Consider the following 24,277-nt stretch of genomic DNA (forward strand, 5'->3'; position numbering starts at 1 on the left):
ATACAATTCCCACATAAGGTAAAAGCATAGGCAGATATTGATCTTCTCTTGTCTGGATCCCCAGCATAATCAGCATTTGTTTAACCAAGTAACTCTACTCCACCCTTTCTGCTTTTAAACAGTAATCCTTCATTCACTGTGAGCTTCAAATATCTTATAAGCCACTTCATAGCCTTCCAATGACATCTTCCAGGATTTGACATAAACTTACTTAGCACACTCATAGCAAACGCAAGAGTTGGTCTTGTGCTAATCATTAAGTACATAATTGACCTCATAACACTCAAATAAAGTACACTGCTCATGTCTTCTTTTTCTTGCTCAATACTTAGATTCTGATCTATGGACAATTTGTAATGTCCACCCAAAGGCATATTAGCAGGTCTTGCCTCACTCATATTAAACTTTGAAATTACCTTCTGAACATATGAGGCTTGCTAAAGCTTCATCTCCATACGCTTTCTGTTTCTAACAACGGTCATTCCTAAGATCTTCTTAGTCTGTCTAAGTTCTTTAATATCAAACTGTGAACTGAGTAGCCCTGTAATAGAATTAATAACCTTCACATTTGTTCCAGCTAGCAGCATATCATCTACATAAAGAAGTAAATACACACCATTTGCACTCATAGCATCCTTGAAATACAAGCAACTGTCAAAATTGCTTCTTGTAAACCCAGCTTTAACCACAAAGGTATCAAATCTCCTATACCATTGTCTGGGAGATTGTTTTAGACCATATAGTGACTTTCTCAGTAAGCATACGAGTTCAACATCTTTGCTGGTAACTTCTTACCCTTCTAGCTGTTTCATATAAATTGTTTCTTCCAAATCTCCATGAAGGAAAGCAGTTTTTACATTCAACTAGTCCAATTCCTAGTCAAATTGTATGACTAAAGAGAGCATAATTCGAATGGTAGTATATTTCACTACAGGTGAGAAGATCTCATTGTAGTCTACGTCTTCAATCTGTGTAAACCTCTTTGCTACCAATCTTACCTTGAATCTCACTGGATCTGTCTTAGTCAGTCCTTCCTTTACTTTATAGATCCATTTACAATCTATAACTCTTTGACTTGTTAGAGCTAAAACCAAATCCCAAGTATGATTATCATGAAGGGATTTCATTTCTTCATCCATTGCCAATTTCCACTTCTTCACTTTTGCAAATCTCATAGCTTCCTTGTACCTCCTAGGTTCATTAGCTGAGAAATCTTGAAAACCAACTAGAGTATAGACTATAAAATCAGTATAACTATACTTCTTACTCAGTATGACTTTCCTTTTGGCCCTATCTCTTATCAACAGATGCCCAGGTGAAGCAAATGTCTTTGATGGTGAAGTCTTTTGCTTCTCACTTCCATCATTTAATTCAGATTCTGTATGTAATGAAGTTTCTTCCTAATGGATTTCAGGTTCTTTCTCTTTTGGTGAACCTTCTTCTTGATGATCAAGTGTCTCCACCTCAAATGCAGGTATTTCTAACTGACGTGTCCCCAGTTGTTGGTCATCACCAAAACCTACATTGTTAGTAGTCTTACAAGGCATAACATTTTCACTAAAAATAACATCCCTGCTAATAATGACTTTAAACCCTTTACTCTTTCTTACCCAAAGTCTGTAACCCTTGACTCCTTGAGGGTATCCTAAGAAAACACATTTTAGTCCTCTAGGTTCAAGTTTCCCCTCTGACTAGTGTGCATAAGCTTCACAACCAAAAACTTTCAGATTACCATAATTAGGTAGCTTTCCTGACCAAACAAACTCAGGTGTATCGAAATTCAAAACAGTAGAAGGTGACAAATTAAAAAAGTGCATAGCAGTCATCGCTGCTTTACCCCAAAACAACTTTGGTAAGCTTGAGGACACTAACATACACCTTATTTTGTCTAACAAAGTTCTGTTCATTCTCTCAGCAACCCCATTTTGCTGAGGAGTGTGTTTCACTATTTTATGTCTCAAAATACCTTGAGTTTTGTAGAAATTATCAAATTCCATATTGCAAAACTCAAGTCCATTATCATTTCTTAAAGCCTTCATTGTCTTGTTGCTTTGGTTTTCAACTAACAGCTTCCACTCTTTAAACTTACTAAAAGTCTTATCTTTTGTCTTCAGTAATAATACCCACACCTTCCTAGAGTGATCATCGATTATGGACATAAAATACCTATTTCCACTATGAGAGGAAACTCTAGCAGGCCCCCAAAGATCAGCATGGACATAATTAAGCACATACCTAGCTCTATTTGTACTTAATTTAAAACTAAGTCTATGTTGCTGACCCAAAATACAATTTTCACAGAAATCTAGTTTACTAATCTAGTCCTTATCAAACACATTTTGCTTATTCAAATAGTACAAGCCCCTTTCACTTATATGCCCCAATCTATTGTGCCATAACATGGTATTATCAACAGAAGTATGAATAGAAGCATTACAAGAGTTAAAAATAGCCTCACCAAATAGAACATACAAACCATTTTTCTTAACACCTTTTAATGTAACAAAAGAACCTTTATATATTTTCATTTTTCCATTCTCAGTTTTAGAAGTATAACCAGCATCATCAAGCATACCAAGAGAAATTAAATTTCTCCTCAAACCAGGAACATATCTTATAGAATTTAAGGTCCTAGTAGTGCCATCATACAGTTTAAACTATATATTGCCCATTCCAACTACCTTACAAGAATGATCATTACCTAAAAGAATCTCTCCTCCCTTATATTCTTTATAAGACTGAAAAACATCAAGGATTAGACACATATGAAATAAACATCCTGAGTCCAGAACCCATTTAGACTTGTTCTATTCAGAATCAGCAACAAGAACCTCACTAGATTCTTCATTAGAAGAAACAACAGGAAGATCACCATTCTCATGGTTCTTGCTTTTATCATCTTTCTTTTTCTTACGACAAAACTTCATATTATGAACTTCCCTCTTACAATAGTAGCATTTTGGATCTTTAGTTCTAGATTTTGATCTAGAATGGTCTCGGTTCTTGCTCCTAAGGTCAATATTTCTAGAATTCCTAGTAACACTTTTACCCTAAGCACTAAGCTCTTCACTCTTGGATTGAGACCTCATTTCTATGTCTCTAGACCTTAAAGAACTAATCACTACATCCAGGGACAGAGAATCATGACCATACTTAATGGCATTCTTGACAACTCTATATGATTCAGGCAAAGAATTTAACAAAATTACAGCATTATATTCATCACTGAAAATAACTTTGCAGTATGCAAGATCTAAAATTATTTGATTAAACATGTCAAGATTAGAGTCTAAATCTTTAATGGTGTCCATCTTGAAGCCAAAAAATTGCTCAAGTAACAAAATTCTATTTGGAAGAGACGTTATCAAATAAAGTTGCTCAAGTTTATTGCACATCTCAGAGGTGGTTGTTACCGCATCTACCTTCCAGAGAATACTATCAGAGAGATGAAGGATGATTGTACTCAAAGAAATCTCATCAATTTCCAACTTCTTTTCCTCTCGAAGATCAGCAGAAAATGATCCATCTATTGCTCTAGCAACTTTCATCTATACAAGGATGGCGCTCATCTTTTTCCTCCATAGTAGGAAGTCTCTCTTGCTATTGAAGATCTCCACCTCTATTTTCGAAGCCATTGTTAATTCTTCAATAAACCTAAGATTCTGTGAGTCGAACCTTTCCAAACACTCAGACGGACGAGAAGAACCAGCTCTGATACCACTTGTTGAGGAATTCAGAGAACCAAGAATCAATTTTAACGAGGTTCAGCCAAGAAATTGCCTACGTCCTCATGCTCAGGTTCTGAGCTTTTGCTATTTTATTGAATGAGGAAATTCAAAAAGGTTAACAAGAAAAAGGTTAACAGGTCCTTTAATGGCTACTCATAAAGAAACACCCAAAACTAACCCGTATACCCAGATACACCCTCTCTCAATCACATATACAATCTCACAAAGATAAGCACTAATCAACTCACAAAACACTTCAAAGAATTGGTACAACCATGAAAGACTCAACCTTTCTCTTTCTATCTTGGCAACCAACTCAGATTTCAAGCTCTGTGAAAAATGCTCTATTCAAGGAAGAAGAAGACTGCTATACATATATACACCGTTGCTGGAGTTGACTTGGGAACGACATCTGATGTGGACCAACTGATTTAAACCTTACTTAACAGCCTTGCTAATAATTCACACACTAAGCACATGATTTATTTAGGATGTTTAAAACTACCTAAACATCAAAACTTCGTCGTCCTTCTTAAGTAACTTGAACACACCAGAAACGTTGTCATTTCTTCTTCTTCTTCTCTTATCTTTGAGCAAATGTTGAATATCTGAATTGAGCTTTACATTTCCTTAGCTTTTGAGGATTAATTTTTCCACAGTTTTGTACACCATCCCTTAGACTAAATGAAGCTAGTGATTTTGTTAAGAGTTCAACACGATTAGCTTTAGTAGCACAAACGAAGTCCTCCAATGGACATCTGATCAATGGAATAGCTAAGTTCCTTTAAACATTTAATATCATGAGCAATGTTTGCATGAATCAAATTCATAAAAGGAGTTGTTTTCTTTTTGTGATGATTCTAATTTTTTCATTATTATGTATGAGATTGTTGTGTCAAGGAGAAAACAGATTGCAAATAAGAGTACAAAGCAAAGCAAACCTTGTTGCATTGGAAATTTCCACCAAAAGAAAAAAGAAAATCCATTTATTGTACATGTTGGTACTAAATGATTCTCTTTTGGAAAATTCTGTTTTAAGAAGGTTGAAATTATTTGAAGAGGGAGTGGAAATATCACCTGTAATTTAAAGATGATGTTTCTAACTCATCCCTTAGACTTGATGAAGCCAGAGATTCTACCAATAACTATACAGGATCAGCTTCAGCTCCAAATGACTCCATTGCTTATCTCATTGGAATAACTAAATTCCTGTAGATGTTTTAATTCATTGAGTGGGGTTTTCACTAACAAACAAAATTCTAAATAGTCTTTCTTTTAACTTGGTTTATATTTTAAATACACTGTAAGAAAGTGTACCAAACTGGAAAAATAAAAATAACCTCCCAACAAATAGAACCGAGCTGATCATGATATTATGAACTATGGTACCCTTGAAAATTTGGAAGTTTCCAATAATGGCAATTCCTTCTATTACATTTTTGTCCATTTCTTTTTGTGACAAGTAAATCTTTAATACTTACTCCTATATTACTTTTTTTTTCTGTTGGGAAGTAAATTTTTGAAGTGGTATTTACTGAACAACCAAGAAGAAGATTATGCTTACCTCACTATGTATTTGTGCCTACAGGTGATCATCTTATCCACTTATAGCTCCCAAATAACCCATCAAGTTGGTTTGCTAGTTTTTGTACACCAGAGAATGGCAAATCATCCAAAATCTTCAAAACTTGAATGTAATGAGAATTGTTTATTAAAGTATCTATAAACCAAGCAAGGTTTAGCAACTTATCGACCTTGTAGTACTCCAATAATTGGGAACATGTCAAATCGTGGTCAGTATAGTTTTTCGATTTGTGAAGTCGATGCCAACCACATGAAAGCTTTTCCAAGAGAGCTAACACTTAACCAACTCATTGTTTTTTTAATTCTTGCCATAGACTTCTAGAATGCATCATTGAGGGACACCTACATTTGGCCAAATAAAAACTAGATGTCAACTTTGTCTATACCATTATTGTTCACGTATCATGAATTTTCCAATCATTTTCAAGATATTTTGCTAAGAAATTTATTATACTTAAATTAAAAAAATGAAAGCATAAAAGGATGTTTTACCAAGAATACTAATAGATTTGATGTTTGTTAGGAGCTTGTAATTACCTTTCATCTTGCCTCTTTTAACAGAATTGAATGCATATTGGTTACAGCAGAAAATTGGTTAAGTTCAACCAGTGCAGCTGTAATAGCATGAGCCAAGTTCTTTTTCTCATGAGCATTGTGGAAACACCCATGATTTTTGACATCAATGATGAATTTCTTCCAAATAGAGCGACTACTAACTAAAGTTGCTTCATTCCCCAGTATCCAAAGGCAATACCTGCAGGATAACAAAGGATAAAAGGCGAAAAAAAGTGGCATGTTTCAACCACAGAAAGTTTATGAATATAGACGAGGGTTACCTTGCATAAGTTAGTGACACATTTGCTCTTTGACAATTGGAAGGAAATCTCACTGATCCAATCCCATTACACCTGACAATTGAGATGATTATCACATCCTCCTCGCTACCTTGGACCATCAACTATGCAAAGACTCAATGAGAAGTCACTGTGAGGATCTATATTATATCTTCCAACTTTCTCTTTAATAGCAAAAAGTTGAGCCTTGTATGATGATATCACACCTACTCTGACCATCTTCTTTGTGTCAATAAATTCTTTAGCAACAAATAAAGAAAAACATGTATCTTAATATTATATGAGTTTGATCAAATTAGCTTTGACGGGTTTGGTTTAAATACCCTTATAAAGACATTCAACTATCTCAAAGACCATAGCTACCTCAACCATGTTTCTTCTACTGTGCACTTTATCAAGTTCTTTTTTTCCTGGTACTACATTTATGAAAGAGTAGAATCCATACATTTTCCCCTGAAGGAAACATCTGTTATAACTAATTCGTTTGACATTCTGACCATCTAAAATTTGTCGGTTCATAGAACTCACAATTTGGAAATAAATTATGGATGGATGCATCCTATGCTGAATATTAAGAAGGTGTTTCTTGTAACCTAGCAAAACCAATCTCTCAAACAAACTTTTCCAAATTCAGCTTCTTAAGAAATCTAAAAGTGCTAAAACATGAAGATGTTATAGAAGTGAAAGCTACTCCTAGATAATTCAAAACCAATGGAGAAAAAAATATTCCATACGTCGAACAATCTTACCAGTAACCATTGCTGGCAGTTGCCACTCATCACCTATAAGCATAGCATGACGTATACCAGGAAGTTAAAGAAGAATGGCAGATTCACATTCTAGTTCAAATGGATTCATGCCCGTTGTATGCAACCTAGCAGAACATGACGCACTGTAAGAAATTAAGTGTGCATTTGACAGACAGAAATCTTTTATCTATCTTTTCTCAGAGATATTTGCATCAATAAAAGTTTCAGGAAGTGATTCCAATACATGGAGGCAGTTAGTTCTAGCAACTGCCATATATGATGCAGTGCTTTTACTGATCCAGATGCAGTGCTTGCCATATACGAATGTAGGTGGTCATGTTTATCAGTATAACAGCAAAAAGATTTCTGAACTTGTTATTTTTCATGTTGTCTTCGATCACAATAGGCTTCGACAATAGGATTGAGAGTTTTAAGCTGGTAGCTTTTTCTTTCATCTTATTGACAAATGCGATATAACGTCTATCAGGCTAGACCAAATCACCAACACATTTTGGTCTAACATCTGCTAGAGAAATTAGGTCTCCAAATTCAGGCTCATATGTACCATTTTCCAATTTAATGCTGTAAAACAGATCATTAGGAAATATATAAGTCTTTTGCAATTTGACAGAAATTATTTCAAATAAAGGTGCTTGATACACTATAGTCAAGCTTGGCAACAAGTCAGGATGTATTTCCTCCAAACGAGGGGGGATGAACGAGTTCGTGGATTTCCCCGTGGATGAGAGTGTCCAAGGAATCTTCTTCACCTATTATTCATCAATAATTTGAGATTTAAGAGATGACTTGTTACAGGTAAGAAAGGAGATCACATCCACTTGCTTCAATTTTAAATATCACTATTCCGTATATGCTACAGAAGTTTTCATTATTGAATGCAAAACAAGAACATAACTAGAAAATTTGATGAGTACAAAAACCACTTGAACATATACAAGAGAAACTATATAGTAGGCATTATTCAAGCAGAAACTACATTATCCCTGGCAAGAAACTAATGAAACTGATGGTTTATTGCATTCCACTCCGTGACAATCAAAGATCTAACATAACTCATCTAAAGATATAACCAGAAGATTCATCATGGGTATATATGGAAATCCTAATTTAGAACATCCTTGATCATGATGCCAAGAGAAGACCAAACTTATAAAGTATCCACCAAATACTATTTCCGTTTCCTCATAAGTTGCCTCCATCTCTTCTTCCTCTCTAATTGCAGCATAACTGTATGGAAATCAGAAAGAGAAACTAAATTGGGAAGGGATGAGGCAGAAAGGCCATTTGCAATTGGAGAAACAGAACAATGTGAAAACTTTTACATACCAAACAGGTAGACCAATAGATTTTCCATGTAGAAAAATAAGTAACATAAACAAACAAGAGGGTTGCTTGCGATAATATCAAATCCTTCGTTCCTCCAAAGTAAGTTAAACACCAACAATCTGTTGCATTGCCACTGCCTTTGCTTTACCTCATGGTCAAAAAACACCGACTTTTCTTCGATACAACAAGGTACGTTGTAGTAATCTTTCCCAGCGATTGCCTTCGCATTTTCCATCTCTTTTGGGATAACACTAACTGCTTACTACATGGAAACTGGACAAAAGAAAGAAGAAAGAAATAATGGTGATCAACAAGGAAAATTTCAAAAGCCTTGTGAAGCAAGTAAACGAAGAACAAGTAGAAGAAGACAAATTGAATATTCTTCTTAAATGTATACAACTTTTGGGGATTGAAAAGGATTGATCAGTACAGATGTTAGTTTGGTAAGATCCCAATAAATTACGTTTTTAGATTGTATTGTACGTGGAGGTGGAGGAAGAGAGTTTGAAAGAGAAAGAGAGGGAATTTTTTTTTTTTTTTTTTTGGGTATTTTGATAAGGGGGAGTGGGAAGTAAAAGTTTTCTCCACTACACAACTTTCTCATGATTAAAGTTGTAGTTAAATGCTTAATATTTTCCTAACTCGAATTTAATAAAACGAGATTGATAACTCGAATTTAATTTTCAAGTATAAGATTATTATTGGGAGGGAAAATGCTATATGAGGGATAAAAAAAAAAAAAATTCCACAAAGACTATGATTGAGTTTGATTTTTTTAGATTAATTTATAAATTTAAACTATTGTAATAGAGGTGACAAACAAATTAAAAAAATCAAATCCAAGCATTTGAGAGAGGCTATCATTAATCTTTTTCCATTTGTTCTTTGCGTAGACTCAACTGGACTTGTTTCCTCATTTTCATTCTGACAAGGGTTATACTAAATGATGCATGTTCCAATCGTAATGATCACTACTGGAACCATTGCACTATTTCTCATTGATTCCCTTTAATTATTTAATGATTTTTTATTCAAAAAGGTTACTTGAATCTGGATAGCCACTTAAGTAGTATAATAACATATAAATCCTATTAGTTATTGCTATCATGGTAACAAATAATATTTTTTTTAATTTAATGGCATAATTAGCGTATTCGATAGCTAAAATGATTATTCTATTCAGAGTAAACCTTAAAAAAAAAAAAAAATTCAAAGTAAGCCTTTAAATTAGGATATAATAAATTCATCCTTTCAAAGTAAACAAATAAATAATTCGTTACAAATTACAATATCTTAATTCCTTAAAATGAAATATATGGCTATTTCCCATTATCAATACATGAAATGCAAATAGAAAGGAACGAAGAAAAGAATTGGAAATCCTTCATTTTGAATTAGTATAATAATTTAATTTTGTACATTCTATGTCGAAAGAAAATTAAGATTTCGATCCCACCATCAATTATTAAAGATGTATGAAATTAATTCATTGAAGAGTAATTATAGCGATTAACAATACTATTAGCTGTTAATACAAGTAGAGCACGTTTATTAGAGAAACATGACCCTCATTTTAACCTAATTATAGGTCGTCGAATTCAATTTAGTCCAATAAAAATTCTCAAACCACCAATACAAAACACTACTCTAAGCCCTATCTTTCTCCAACAGAGGCCTCAAGATAACTATGATGAGAAAGGCATGATGCATAGCAATGATACTCCTTCTTAAATATAGATATTGAAGATATTGAAGAACCAAAACCCACTTGATCTAGATCATATGATCGGAAACCAATATATTCAAAATCTCATCAACCTTCAAACTTGCATACCTTTTCTCATCTTTTTGAAGCAACTTAAAAAGTTTCTTAAAAAACTCAACCTCACATGGCAAAACAATTCCTCCACTGAACTTGAATCCAAACTCTTCATAAGCTTTGTCAAGAAGAAACATGAAGATTGGAAATTTGAGAAAACGGGTCGGGATCAAGAATCTTACCCGGTTCCATCCCACGTAAACTGGAAGATAACCTGAAGGAACACAACCACTCGTAGTGCTAGTAGTAGTAATAGTTTTGGAGGAGAAGAAGGAGAGGCCCAAGGTCTTGATCAAACGCTTCACAAATATCATTTGTTTCACTTGTATGGATTTCCCAATCGTTTTGATCCTTCTTTTGCCTGTGAACGCCATTAGATCGACCAGAGGGAATAGCCTACAGCCTACAGAGAAATATGAGTTTTACTCTTCAGGAATACAACCAAGAAAATTGAGAAAGCTAATTTACCAAAAAGTAAATAAATAAACAAATAAAAAAGAGAAAGCTAAAACGGGTTGCCAAATATGATCGCCCTGCACTGCTGGAATTCCATATACATATTCAATGCTCAATAATATGCTTTAAGGTCTAAATGGACACAACATACATACATACACACACACACACACACACACACACACACACATATATATATATATATATATGTGTGTACACATAAGATATATACAAATAATATTGAAATGTAGATCTTCTGTCTATATTTTTCTATCTCTATTTATGTCGATCTAATGGTAGACTTCTGATCTCATTTTAAAATTCAATTACTTTTTGTGAGTTTTAGTTATACTACCAAAGGTATTTTATGCAATTTTATAATAAATTTAAATTTTTATGCCCATTTATAAGTGCTATTAAATGTATTTAACAATTGAACATTTTTTAACAACATCTTTATACACTCTTATTCTTTCCCTCAAATCGCTTCATCTAACTTATATTCCACCATAATCTAGGATTGCAAACAAAATGGTTATACAAATCGTGGAAGCTTACAATATAAAAGAGTAAGATTTATCCATTAATTTTTGTTTTTTTATTTTGCAACGATTTGTTTTGTTTTGTAATTTTTTTTTTTTTTTTTGGTCGATTACTAACAATATGTGACTAGAACAACATTTTCCATAGTGACTCACGTTTATGTTTTTTTGGGGTCTTGGTTTGTTGAACTTCATCATTTATTTCTTAATTCAGAATTGAATACTTTACAATCTTTCAAAAATACACAACAAAATATCTTTCACATTGTTAAAAGGTATATAATCAAATATACTAAAAATATTTAAAAGTACAAGAGTGAACAAATTTGAATATGTACAAAAGCACACAATCCAACAATTCAAAGATATTCAAAATTTCACGACTGAACAATTCGATTAAGTTTTTGTGACTTGATTTTGTCCAAAAGCTTTCTGATTGGAAATAAATTTGGCACTGTCAATTTGACCCAAATCTCTTATAATTCATTATCAAAATGCAACAGTCAATTTCCATAGTGTGGTATTTGAGTTGTGAAGGATTTGTGAAAAAACATGTTTTTGACTTGGCTGGAAGTGTATAAATTTAAGATATTTGGGGTATTAACAATATTCTATAAAGTAATTTATATTTTTTATATATTTAAATGATGGTGTATAAAGAATGAGATTACATAAAGTGCTTTTAGAATTGTAAAAAGAAATTTTCTTAGATTTTTATGGTTCTTTTATAATGTTTTTAAATGATGTGATATCATATTAATAATGGACATAAATACATAAAAAAATAAAAATAAAAATGCAAAAGATCCGATCCATAATATTGTATACACAATATTAACACATATAGTAACACAACTAAAATCCTTTGATCAAATCGGCACATGGAAAGTGTTTGATCTGTTGTGACCTGAGCTTACAGTTCTTATGCTTAAATATTTTTTTCTTTAGTAGTTTTCATTAATTACGTACATATGCATGGATATATTTCCTTATAGGCTTGTATATTTTCATGTTTCTCATTAAGCGCGCCAGAATTAGTAAACAAATATAAATCATTCGTAAGTATATATATATATATACACTCACACCAATTAGCAACGTTACAGAACATCTAAATAAAGTAATCTGACCTATCTAGTGTAGATTTTACTCTCTATTTTGATTTTAATATTGTTCATCCTATAGTTAATATTGTTTAACTATCATGAAGATTTTAGTTTGGTATATGCTTCTTGATAATAACAGAAATAGAAAGCAAAAATAGTAAAACAAAGGGGTAAATATATATATATATATATATGTATGTATGTACATACATGAAAAATCAATTCCTATACATATTAACCGATAACAAAATCCTAATTTGAATTACCATTTAAGCAAGTATATAACATGATCTGCCAAATATAGAGAGGTTGGGAGAAATGCATGCTAACTTTTTACGTGGTCTACATTTATGTTTTGACCTATGCCAGCTAAAATTCAATATCGTCCACCCCATATTGAACCAATGAAAATCCTCTGGAAATTCTTCTCTGAAACCAAAGGAATTCTTCCCCTTTTTGTCTCGCAGAGAAAGAGTTGTTTCTTCCATTGTAATGAGAAGGTTTTTCTCTACAAATTGGACAACCAAACCTTAACCCTCTTTTCTCTTCATGTTCATACATAACTTTTTTTGTTTTTCTTTGATTATTTGTAGAAGAATGTAACATTGTATGTGCTATATCGTTATACATAAACATGCATATAGATATACCAAATTAGTGAGATGAAATAATTTTTTTTTGTTGGCAAAGATTGTACAAATGCTACTCATTTTTTTAGATAATTGTTTCTTTGTGATCTCCAATGAAACCTGTTGTAATTAGCACCCCAACCTTTATTACCAATCCAGCAAGCAAAATGAAGCGCCAACTATTCCACATTGCAAAGAGACCTGCCATGTCCAAAAAGGGTATGAAGCTTTTTGAATCCAATGAGGACTCAAAGAAGTCATTACTTGATGATGAATTTTCCGATGGCAACATTCAGAGCACACAGACTCCTCTTAAGGTTCCGAAAGGTTTCTTGGCTGTTTACGTGGGTCCAGAGCTTCGTAGATTTGTGATTCCGATGGCATGCTTGTCAATGCCGGACTTCAGGGTTTTAATGGATAGAGCAGCTGAGGAGTTTGGGTTTGAACAAGAAGGTGCCCTGCAAATTCCTTGTGATGAAGAGGATTTCAACATAATTCTATTGAGGTGTTTGGAAAAGAGTAAAAAGAATGGTAAAAGGAGATAGGGAAAGGTATGCTGTATATATACGCACACACATATATACATATATATATGAATAAGTATACATTGGTTTTAGTGCATACAAAAGCTTTGTGTCAATAGTCCTTTCTTTTTTCTTTTTCTTTTTTTTTTTTTTTTTGGTGGGCTAAATAAATAGTCCTTTCTCTTTGTATCTAAGGTAAGATGCCCTAGGAGTACTGACAAAATTTGTTTAATACTTGTTCATTCTAGTAGATTTTAAGTTCATCATGGACTAAAAAGTGCACTCTTCAATTTTATTTATTCGTTCCTTTTTGTCTTATTTAATTTTTGTGTCGAATTTTGTCAAGACTTGCTACTGTTTCTCACCATATTTATGGGTGCATGACCTTTTTCTTAACCTTTTATAACATCAATGTAATCAAGAAAGATAACAGAGAACAGAACCAAAAACAAAACCGAAAAAAAAAAAAAAAAAAAAAAAAAGAGGGAAAAACAACCTGCATTACACAGAATAAGTTGAAAATAACAATTGGCTGGAGGAGTTTGATCTTGGAGCTTCAATATGAGTTGAATCTTAACCATTCATGAATAAGGTAACAGATAAAGAGAGAAATAAGCAAATAATATCCAGAAAATGTCGCAGTCTAAGATTAGAACAACAAACACCATAGCTTTATTCCAAGAGAATTTCAATATCCACAAAGTTCTGAATGCAGTCTTCTTGATTACTCTGACCCTCCTTTACATTGCTAAAACGCATTCAACCTTGCTCAACTTTCCAGGGAAATACGTATAAGCTTGACTAGAATGATCATCTTGTAAAAACAATATCGACACCGATAAGTTGCATTCTTCCACCAACTTAGTGACAGCTTTCTAATGATCCAAGCTATTATGTTCTTTAAAATCTTTTCAAGAAGAGGTTTGCAATCTTATATGCCTGACTTATGCAAAAGCTGTATTTTTCTTATCTGCACCAGAGCAAGTAACATAATCAATTATGTTCCCCAAGTAATCCTAACAGCAGACACCAAGTTGCTGCAGCAGAAATCCTCTGTTCATCTAAAGAATGAAGGGGTCAACTGCAATTTTTTTGTTTTTTTTTTTTTCCCACACTGGAAACAAAACTGATTATGATCCATCAAAATTCTTGTAAATATTTCCGCTAGCACGAATGAATAGATAAGGTTACAAGATGGTCTCCACATCTCAACTATGCATAAATAGAAGATAGAAGCTATTCAGTAGCAAACTAGTATCTCCCATATATCATACTAGAATAAATTATATATAAAAAATGGAGAAAAAAAAATTTTGATATACATTATATCAGCTAACTTGCTGAGAAAGAAGGACAAGCAGCCCTTGTGGACCTACTAATATTTCATTAAGGAAGCTAACCAATCCAAACCAGACCACAGGGGTTACATCCACTCCACCTAGAGGTGGAATGAGCTTTCGTGTTGGGATGAGAAGCGGCTCTGTGGGTGCATAAGCTATTACATAAGGGAATTTTCCAACTGGAAGTTTTGGATACCAGGACATGACTATTCTCAAAATAAACAGAAAAGCAAATGCTGATAGAAAGGGCCCTAGGAACCCAATAGCAACCTTTGCTGTAGCAGGGTCCAATTCAGCCAGTACCAATCTCTGCGTGAAATTTGAGGCAGAATGTAACGTCTCTGGAATGCCATTCTTGGGATATGCAGCAACCAAATCTAATGGTGACAAATTAATGCTAGGAGAGGCTGCAAGTTTGCAGCAACATAAGGTTCTCCATGCAACTTCGGACTCTAGTTTAGAATGTGTTTTAGGAAACTTGTGCCTTTCCTGTCACAATGTGTAAAAAGTAACGGCATTATACAAGGATTACTGTTATAAACAAGATAAAAATGCTTAAACACTTCTATCTCCTCTAAGCAAAATTGGTCTGTTAGAAACTCAATGCCATAACAAACCACCATAGGAAAAGGCAGAAACTTCAAAAAATAAATAAATAAATAATAAATTGATCAAAAAAGATTCTGAAACTACAGGCGGCTCTAAACAAGGCAAGATTCTGTTTTACCAACAGATGTTCTCCACAATCTTTTTAGATTCGTCTATTTAAATATATCTTCATCACAATAAATGAAAATCTCTAACTTTACCAAATTATATTATATCATAACCTAGAGTTCCTTAACTGAGGATCCGTAATTACCAAATACTGGTTCTTTTTGTGTACTGATTGTTTCCTATGAATCCATATAGTTAAATACTGATGTTCGGCACAAAACAAAGAAAACTATAATTCGAACTATCCGAGAGAGAGGAAAAACAAAAAAAAAAGGAATAGAAAAGCTCTGTTTTTGAAATACAGGAACAACGTAAAAGATAATTAATTGCCATTTGTCTATTCTCAGTACTGCAGAAACTCCGCACCAAAATTAAAACTACAAATTGAGAAATGCGTGTGGCAAAAAGAATAATCGAACTGTACTACTTACATTGATTCTAGAAACTCCTTGCTTGGATATCCGGGAAGGCCATCCTACAAGATACGAAAACCAAGTAATGAACTGAAACAATGGAGGAATAAAAAATAAAAATAAAAACTTCGAAAATAAACAAAAATACAAGAACCCAAAACGATTTTCTGTATATAGACGCAAAATTGAGTACCTTTGGTGTGAACATGGCCTAGAAGATATGAACCGGTGACCATGGTGGACTCCAGGGACAGAGCATGGGAGAGAAACACCAAACGTTATCCTCTCTGTTGAAAGGGAATTTTCTTTTTTAGCTATCTATTTTTTAAGTTTATACTGCAGAAATTTTCTGAACCATTCGATTAGGAAATCGGCTTATCTCAGCCGGTCTTCTTTCTTTACCATTTTAATTATCATTTATTTCTCTTACTAAAGTTAAAAATTAACTTCCTTTTTACTGTTAATTATATATATGTGGTATATATGAAAACTTTTTTAAATTAGATTAGATGCAAATGAAATGATTGTTATAAATTTTTGTTTTTTAATTTTTTTTTTTTGGGTAATGATTATAAAATTTATTTGATTCCTTTGTTGTATTTGTTCAGCAGAAGACTAAAATAACATGGGAAGGCCAGGGGAAGGGAATCAAATTTTAGTGCTAATAAACTCCCTGCAAATCTTACCCAGGGAAGTTAAAATCTGTTTGTATGTCCTCTGCCTCTCCTAATAAAATAATAATAAATAATAATTCAGTGGAATATAGTAACTTGTGATAGAGCAGCTATAATATTTTATCAAACAAAAAAAAAAAAAAAGGGATAAATTAATAATTCACAGACTGACATTTTTCAGCAACACCATTGCAAGAAATGGACCAATGGCCAGAGGCCACATGTCTCTTCATTACATGGTTTGACTTTGACTCTTGAGATGCTATACTTACAGATTTAATGCATCTCTATTTATCTCTTTTTTTGTGTCATTTATAAAAACCATAAACAGTTAAAAAAAAAAAAAAAAAGTGGAGCTTCCGGTCATTCCTAATTTTAAGCCTGAAATATGGAGTTGCATGTGAGGTTAATTTAACAGTAAAAGTTTCAATTTCCTGTGTTCATATGGTGACTGCAGTGTAGCAGAAGGATTGCTGAATGCTTGGAAAATGTGTGCATTAATTACAATATAATATTTCAAATGTAAAAATATTATACATATAATATTTTTCTAATCAGAAAATTCTGTTTGGAATCATCCAATACAATATTTATCTGATTAAAAATAAATATTTTCTAAATTTATTTTCTTTTTGACGAGAGAAAAATTATATATATATATATAGAAATGTTATTATGGTGATTTGCTCCCTATAACATTTTCATATATATATATATATATATATATTTGCCCTAACACAAGCAAGCATATTGGAACATACTGCTAATTTTTTTTGAATATGGAATTTGGTTCAAGCACTAAAGTTGATATTATAGGTTTACGGTTGTAAACGAGAGATAGGACAAACACAGTCATATACTGAGACCTGAAGTCAAGGAAAAAAGAGAGTGAGAGCAGAAATAGAAATTTGCCTTAACTTTTGGGAGGGTTAACCTTAATTAAATTTTAACCAAAAAAAAAAAGCACAATAATTAAGGTCTTAGGTCAAATATTCAAAGCAAAGCAATAACCATTATGTTTATAATTGATGGTGATCCTTAATTTTAAGCAGAAGGGAATCTACAACACTACTTTTATTGTATGTTTAAGTATGAGGAAAGCAAATAGAAAATAGCTTAATGAATTATGGTTTTTTTTTTTTCTTTTTTTTTAATTAAATTAAGGGCATCACCCAATTGTACTTCATCTAAAATTAATGGTTGGAGCACCAACGTCAGATTTTCCTAATGATGGAAGATCCAAATATACTAAAGGTGCAGCAGTTGCTCTGGGCCTACCCTTTCTTATTCTGTGATCACAGTCCTCGATAAAGCAGATATAAATAAAGTTGAGTATTTTGGTGACAAATGTATTTGATAAAGATTCTTAGATAGGGACATTCAACAATATATAAACTTAAACTTCATAATTTTCCATTATATATAACACCATTAGATGCATTTATCAAAGATGAAGATCATAGGTCAAAATAATTCTTTGTTTGAACTACTACTACTACAATGATTTTAATTGTGGGTTCATTGAACTTTGGATATGATCTTAAGAAGAAAGACTGCTAAGATAAGTTGTACATTCTCTATACATACTTTTTCGTCAAGGGAAAAAAATAATATTTTACTTTATGTATATACATTCAGAACAACCAGAGATAGTAAGAGTTCAAACAAATCATTATTTTGTCTGATGATGAAAACCTGATGGTAGATAGTAGATACAAACACCAACTTGGATATGGTCACCACAAAACGAAAAAAAAACACCAACTTGGCTAATATATGTTTAGTTTGATAATATCCAAGTATAGTAAATTACTATTTCCTCCAAGGAAAATGAGTCTACCTTATTTAGCCCTATAGCTAAATCCTCCACTAACCTCACCCTTCTCTTTTTTCTTCCCATACATAAACTTCACAGAACAAGAAAAATAAAACCCAAAAAGGTTAAAAAAAAAAAAAAAAAATTATATTGATCATCAAAGAAGAAAAACAAGGTGTGATCAATAATAATCATCTACACATTTGGGGATGATGAGAAGGTGTACGATCACAATCAGAAGGTGAAGAGCAGCAGCCATTCTTGTCCTTGTCTGCATTGAATCCGAACTCATGCAAGAAGAGAACCTCCCTTTTCTCTTCCACAACCTTCAAGATCTTTTCAAAGACAGGGACTTCGCACGGAATCTTGAGAACTCCTTCTTGCTGGAACCCAAATTCTTCTTCAGCTTCTTGAAGCAGAATCCTAAAGGCTTGGTGGCCCAAGTACTCCGTTGGGATGATGAACCTCTTGAGCTCTTTCCCAACACAAACAGCAAGAAATCCTTTTGGAACAACATCATTATTTGAATTTGATGAAGCTCCAGAAACATCAGAGAAAGACAGAGTTCTCTTTATGAATTTCATGCCTTTGCTGGTGTTGCTGCTGTTATTGCTTGCAGAAGAAGTAGTAGCTGTAGTGGTGTTTTTGGGAGCATTTGCTAGCTTTTTCCATTTCTTGAGGATCTGTTGGAGCCTAACAATCTCTCTGATCTTGTTAGACTTCTTTGAATCCATGGAAGCAAGCTAGCCAATCTCTCTTCTTCCTTTTTTTTTTTTTTTTTTTCTGAAGAATTAAGTTGGCTAATAAGCTAGAAACTGCTTATTAATTGCTTAAATTTTCCTGTGAGTGAATATCAGAAAATGGGGGTGGCAAAGGGTATTTAAAGAAAAATGGAGGAGATGGGTTTACTGAATATAAAAATGGTGGTTTTATTATTTTATTGATGTATCATTAAAGTTAGGGTACGTCGGTTGCTGGTGCAACTGCCTCAGGCATCAGAAGCCATCAAAGGGCTTTTTGTTTTGTTTAATCCCTAGGTGTGCAGCTGATAATTTATAAGTAGTTACCAGACTTTCTCAAAACCCCTGACTTTTTCTCTGGGTTTCTGTATACATATATCTTTTTACTGCATACATAATAAATAACTCTCTCTGCGAACCTGCGACTATAATATGTTTAGGTAGTTTCTATGTTTCTAATCATATACATGGACTATATATAGAGCCTCTAAAAAAGGGTGGTTAAAAGGATAAATTTTTTGGTCACAAAACTTTGAGTTGTAATAGAAACCACTCATCACATTGAAACAGAATTGATGAAAAACATATATGGTTTTAAAATTAAAACTGGCTTTTGGTAACATATTAAAGTACTTGAAAACTGTTTATAAATTATATATATCACAAACCAACAGCATATTTATCCTGCAGAATAACTATAACAGAGAAAACATTTTATATTGCCTACTTGCAAGTTGATGTTATTGTTGAGGACCACCTTGACAGTCAAAAACCAGAAGATATATCTGAGTGTTATCCAAACCACTCTTAAGTTTTGATCTTGAAATATGTTATCATATTTTAGTCCCTACTTGATCGATATGTTGTTGCTTGAACTTGCGTTACTATACTTTATGAGACTTTGGATGCTTAGAAGATCGTGGAATATAGTACCCAAGAAATTCCATGTGAAATGTCCAATTTTTTAATTGACAAAAAGAAAATAAGAAACTAATTATATAAAGTAATTAGCCCACAAGTTGACATCTTAGTACACAGAGAACATGAAAGTCCTTTTCTGCGCAATCATATGATCATTATTTTTCTATATTATACTCTACTTTTGACCTATACTGAAATGATTAATTAGTTATATTAAATACATATATATATATATGTGTGTGTGTGTGTGTGTGTGTGTGTGTCCATGTATATGCATACATACATGACATATATTTATTCATATATAATATGTACATATACGCTCATAATTTAATTTAGATGCATTCCATATATACAAGCATGTGTATATATGTCACGTATATGCATGAGTCCTTGTAAAGTCCTTTTATGTCAATCATATGATCATTATTTCTCTATATTATACTTTACTTTTGACTAATACTGAAATGATTAATTAGTTATAATATAATATAATATAATATATGTCCATGTAGATGCATACATATATGACATATGTTTATTCATAATATATGCACATATATGACATATGTTTATTCATAATATATGCACATACATGACATATGTTTGTTCATAATATGCACATATACGCTCATAATTTAATTTACATGCATTCCATATATACACATTCCATATATACAAGCATGTGTATATATGTCATATATACGCATGAGTCCTTGTGCCAAAATTTTTCTTTTTTCACTGTTGCTTAATATCTCGACCAAAATTTATAATTTAATTACAAGCATTATTCAGATCAAATTATCTATCCCATGTATATATATATATATATATATATATACATGTATGTGTGTATGTATGTAGAGTATATGACATTAATCAGATTGTACGTTCACACTTGCCTGTTAAATGCATTAATTGGAAATAATTAAAGTAATTAATGTACCGTACATATGCATATATGGTGTCTAGGGATCAGAATCATGCAGCACATATATTGACAAAAGGTGGGTGATTAATTTATGAAATATATTTATATATATATATATATATATATATAACTGTGCAGGCACCTGCATATCAGCATATGCATCTCGGAAGGTGCATTGCTAAATCATTAAGGAAGGTGTAACATATGGAAATAAAATGTGGATATAAGTTGGCCAACTTGTTTTAAAATAGGAACTAATAATGGAAGCTATACTATATATTATTATTATCTCAATTAAATAATTTGGTCAAAGATGGGAGGAGAGATGAGAAAAATCGTACACAAATGCAGAGATTTAAGCTGTTTGGTACATATACGATATACGAATTAGGGTTTGATTTTGCGGTAATATGTAATTAATTAGTGTCAATATGCTGTGAGAGATGTTTATTGATTATTTTAAGCATTGGATGATTCAGAGCACATGAATTTCCCTGTAATTACGTCTATATTTTATTGGGTACTAACTCTGTTTTTTCCTCTGAATATATATTTTTCGATCTAATTTTGAATCTTGTATACTTTGTTTCTTTGGTCACATGACTGTTTCACTTTTATGGCCCTTACAAGAGACAAAGTGATCAATAAATTAAATGAACAATCTAATCAATCTATCTTCAAAATATTCAATTTAAAAAATAAATTTTACTATTTATAATTATTGATAGTGATCATCAATTTATATAATAAATTTTAACTATAATATTTAATTTTTTTATTTTTTTATGTTAAAATTTTAAAAATAAATTATTTAATGGTAATTATTTAAATTATTATCTGATATGTAGATAATCATGTAATAATAAATAATATTTTTTTTAAAAAAAAATTAAGGGAACGGTGGCTTTAGCTAACTGAATTGGAAACTAAGCTATATAAATGTCTTATATACACCACATCCCAAATGAAATAATGCACTTTTCCATTAGTTTTTTACATTTAAAACTAAAATTGCGGGTATGTTATTAAAGACCGAGTTTAATTTGTTTCTTATCAACTAAGACTTTTATAGGCTTTCAAAAAAAATAAATAATAAGACTTCTATAAATAGATATAACCGTTCAAAAAAATAATAAGTAGATATAATAAAAAATTATAAGAATTTGTCAAATTTTGAAAAAAATCAAAGAAACTGGATTCGGAGTGGCCCACTTTCCACCAGATCGTGCTCTCATTATAATCAATCAGGTTAATTTGCATCTTCTTGTGGTGCTCCTTCTTAGCAGAACTGTATTATTAAATATTCATAAGTATTATTAGATATATTTAGCACGTATAACACCTTTCGATTATATTGCTAACGTTTATAGTATATGTACATGTATTGCCAAAAGATTTTATTATTCCAAGTTTTCCAACCACTTATTCTTTCTAGAGTGAAATAGCTTTGTACTTTTTATATCTAGCCACTGATATTTAAAATATATATATATATATATATGTATATATATCTTTCTTCCATATCTTCCATCTTTACTTATTAATTAAGAATCCAGACAATTTTAACATCTTCTTCATATAACTTATGATCTCGCCCACCAATCGTTTTACTGGCCGATTTGTCTAGAAAACTAAGACTTTCTTTCTTTCCAAAATCAACCTGACATCAACATATATAACAATCACGACATCTTTTTACATAATTTTATCTAAAGAAATATATATATATATATATATATATATACACATATATTATCCCGAATGTTTAGCAGTTATATCCTCACATAACTCAAGTTATATACGGATATAACAACTTATGTGACGGACATGATAAGCTTATATATATATACACAATGATTTGATATTTCTGGTTCCATTCCCCATGAGATGCTTCATTGAATATATATATATATATGTAGATATATATATGTTAAACATGTACAAATGCATAAAGAGAGATATTGATCTCTGAGTAGGAGCTGCATGCATGCACATGAATGGGGTAAAAATAGGTGCATATAACTTGGTCCTAGTCCCAGAAGACGGAAAGGAAATAAAAGGAGATCAATAAGTGGGTTCTGCAGCGTCATACATATATTGTAAGCTCAAAGAGAATCAACAATATTAATAATCAACCCCACCAAGTTAACTGAATTGGGTCTAGGTGGCTCATAATTTAATGTCAATCAATAATGAAAAAGTCTCTGTTTTCTGATCATTCACTGCATGCCTCAATAATATTACATGTATCATATACATATACATGCAATTGTTGCTTTCCTTCGTAGCCCCGAAGAAAGTTATTTGCAAATCCCCATGGGCCCTTAATGAATATCCTATTATTTATATGTGTATATATATATATATATAGATAGATAGATAGATAGAGAGAGAGAGAGAGAGAGAGAGAGAGAGAGAGAGAGAGAGAGAATATGAATGGAGCATATCTCTATGGGCCCTTTGCAATCATATATATTATATCTATATGATTAGGGAAAATATTTGAGAAGCTCAGAAGCTCTTATAATTGTTTGTGGGACTGCTTGTTGTAGAAACTTTGGAGTACCATGAGGAATAACGCTTTAGATGTTGGAAGCAAAATGGGAAATTTATGTCAAATCATTTCCTCTCATCTTCCCCTGTTGTGTGCCACCGGCCAACCCATAACTCCCAATCAATATTTTTATTCAATAATTTAATATTTTCTCGGATTGCAATCATTCATAGATTAGATATGGGCCGGAGAAGTACTACATTATAACATGTTTTTATTTCTTTTGCTATCACATTAATTATAACATGTTTTTATAGTATATAACAAATATATAAACTTATTTTTGACATAATTGTTTCAAATATGTAAAAATTGCATACATTCATTTCGGGGTGCAACATCAAATAAAAGTACCATAGTCTTTCCGCCAAAACAAAATTAACATAAAGGAAAGGTTGTGGATTTTTTTTCCCAGTATGCAAAGATGATATGATCTGAAACCCACACACAACCAATAATAATTTTGGATGCTGTAAGAGATTAAATAAGTTTTCAGATGTAAATAATGGATAGTGTAATGTAATTTCCAGAAAAGCTAGAGTATATGAGAGAAATAATTCTCACCCTAGCTAGTAGTTAAATCTCATCATACATATGTCCCTAGAAAATTATAAATGATTAGAAATGAAATAAATGCTGCAGCAAACATAACAAAATAAACAGGGTTGATGCCACGTGGGACATGGTCTAATTATTAAGATGACACAATAAAATAATAACAAAGTGAAAAGCTTTGGAAGGTGGAAAAGCAAATAAATTTTGCATTTTTTTTTATGAACTTTTTTTTGGTAACATTTTTTTTGAATTAATGCTATCGTAATAATGCAATTTGA

General features: G+C 32.1%; 3 protein-coding genes and 1 pseudogene across 5 annotated transcripts; 1 reads left to right on the forward strand and 3 right to left on the reverse strand.

The window, feature by feature from the left end:
* Nucleotides 1-5,852: 5,852 nt before the first annotated feature.
* Nucleotides 5,853-10,455, reverse strand: LOC112493201 (probable helicase MAGATAMA 3; annotated as a pseudogene).
* Nucleotides 10,456-12,565: 2,110 nt separating this feature from the next.
* On the forward strand, nucleotides 12,566-13,689 carry LOC132800316 (protein SMALL AUXIN UP-REGULATED RNA 8). The gene has a single exon (XM_060813710.1). It carries the CDS (start codon nucleotides 12,928-12,930, stop codon nucleotides 13,357-13,359), a length of 432 nt encoding a protein of 143 aa, XP_060669693.1. The 5' UTR covers nucleotides 12,566-12,927; the 3' UTR covers nucleotides 13,360-13,689.
* Nucleotides 13,690-13,820: 131 nt separating this feature from the next.
* On the reverse strand, nucleotides 13,821-16,152 carry LOC107428181 (protein COFACTOR ASSEMBLY OF COMPLEX C SUBUNIT B CCB3, chloroplastic). Of its 3 annotated transcripts, XM_048463287.2 has the most exons (4): nucleotides 16,002-16,152; nucleotides 15,827-15,870; nucleotides 14,949-15,167; nucleotides 13,821-14,308 (listed from the first exon to the last, which is right to left on the reverse strand). In XM_048463287.2, exons 1-4 carry the CDS (start codon nucleotides 16,042-16,044, stop codon nucleotides 14,270-14,272), a joined length of 345 nt encoding a protein of 114 aa, XP_048319244.2. In that variant the 5' UTR covers nucleotides 16,045-16,152; the 3' UTR covers nucleotides 13,821-14,269. The 3 variants fall into 3 exon arrangements, with proteins under 3 accessions (XP_048319244.2, XP_048319243.2, XP_015894151.3); XM_048463286.2 differs by lacking the exon at nucleotides 13,821-14,308 and having other exon boundaries at nucleotides 14,610-15,162; XM_016038665.4 differs by lacking the exon at nucleotides 13,821-14,308 and having other exon boundaries at nucleotides 14,610-15,167; nucleotides 16,002-16,150.
* A 2,179-nt stretch (nucleotides 16,153-18,331) lies between these two features.
* LOC107428189 (protein SMALL AUXIN UP-REGULATED RNA 51) lies at nucleotides 18,332-19,151 on the reverse strand. Its single transcript, XM_016038674.4, has one exon. It carries the CDS (start codon nucleotides 19,030-19,032, stop codon nucleotides 18,490-18,492), a length of 543 nt encoding a protein of 180 aa, XP_015894160.1. The 5' UTR covers nucleotides 19,033-19,151; the 3' UTR covers nucleotides 18,332-18,489.
* Nucleotides 19,152-24,277: the final 5,126 nt, after the last annotated feature.

This window comes from Ziziphus jujuba, chromosome 12, assembly GCF_031755915.1.
Source record: "Ziziphus jujuba cultivar Dongzao chromosome 12, ASM3175591v1".
NCBI lineage: Eukaryota > Viridiplantae > Streptophyta > Magnoliopsida > Rosales > Rhamnaceae > Ziziphus > Ziziphus jujuba.

Bases quoted from the DNA above. Each gene is read 5' to 3' on its own strand.
- LOC107428189 (XM_016038674.4), bottom strand. From the start codon at position 19,032: ATGGATTCAAAGAAGTCTAACAAGATCAGAGAGATTGTTAGGCTCCAA.
- LOC107428181 (XM_016038665.4), bottom strand. From the start codon at position 16,044: ATGGTCACCGGTTCATATCTTCTAGGCCATGTTCACACCAAAG. The intron at 15,871-16,001 runs GTACTCAATTTT...CGTATCTTGTAG, and splicing joins AGGCCATGTTCACACCAAAG to GATGGCCTTCCCGGATATCC. The intron at 15,168-15,826 runs GTAAGTAGTACA...ACATTGTGACAG, and splicing joins AAGGAGTTTCTAGAATCAAT to GAAAGGCACAAGTTTCCTAA.
- LOC132800316 (XM_060813710.1), top strand. From the start codon at position 12,928: ATGAAACCTGTTGTAATTAGCACCCCAACCTTTATTACCAATCCAGCA.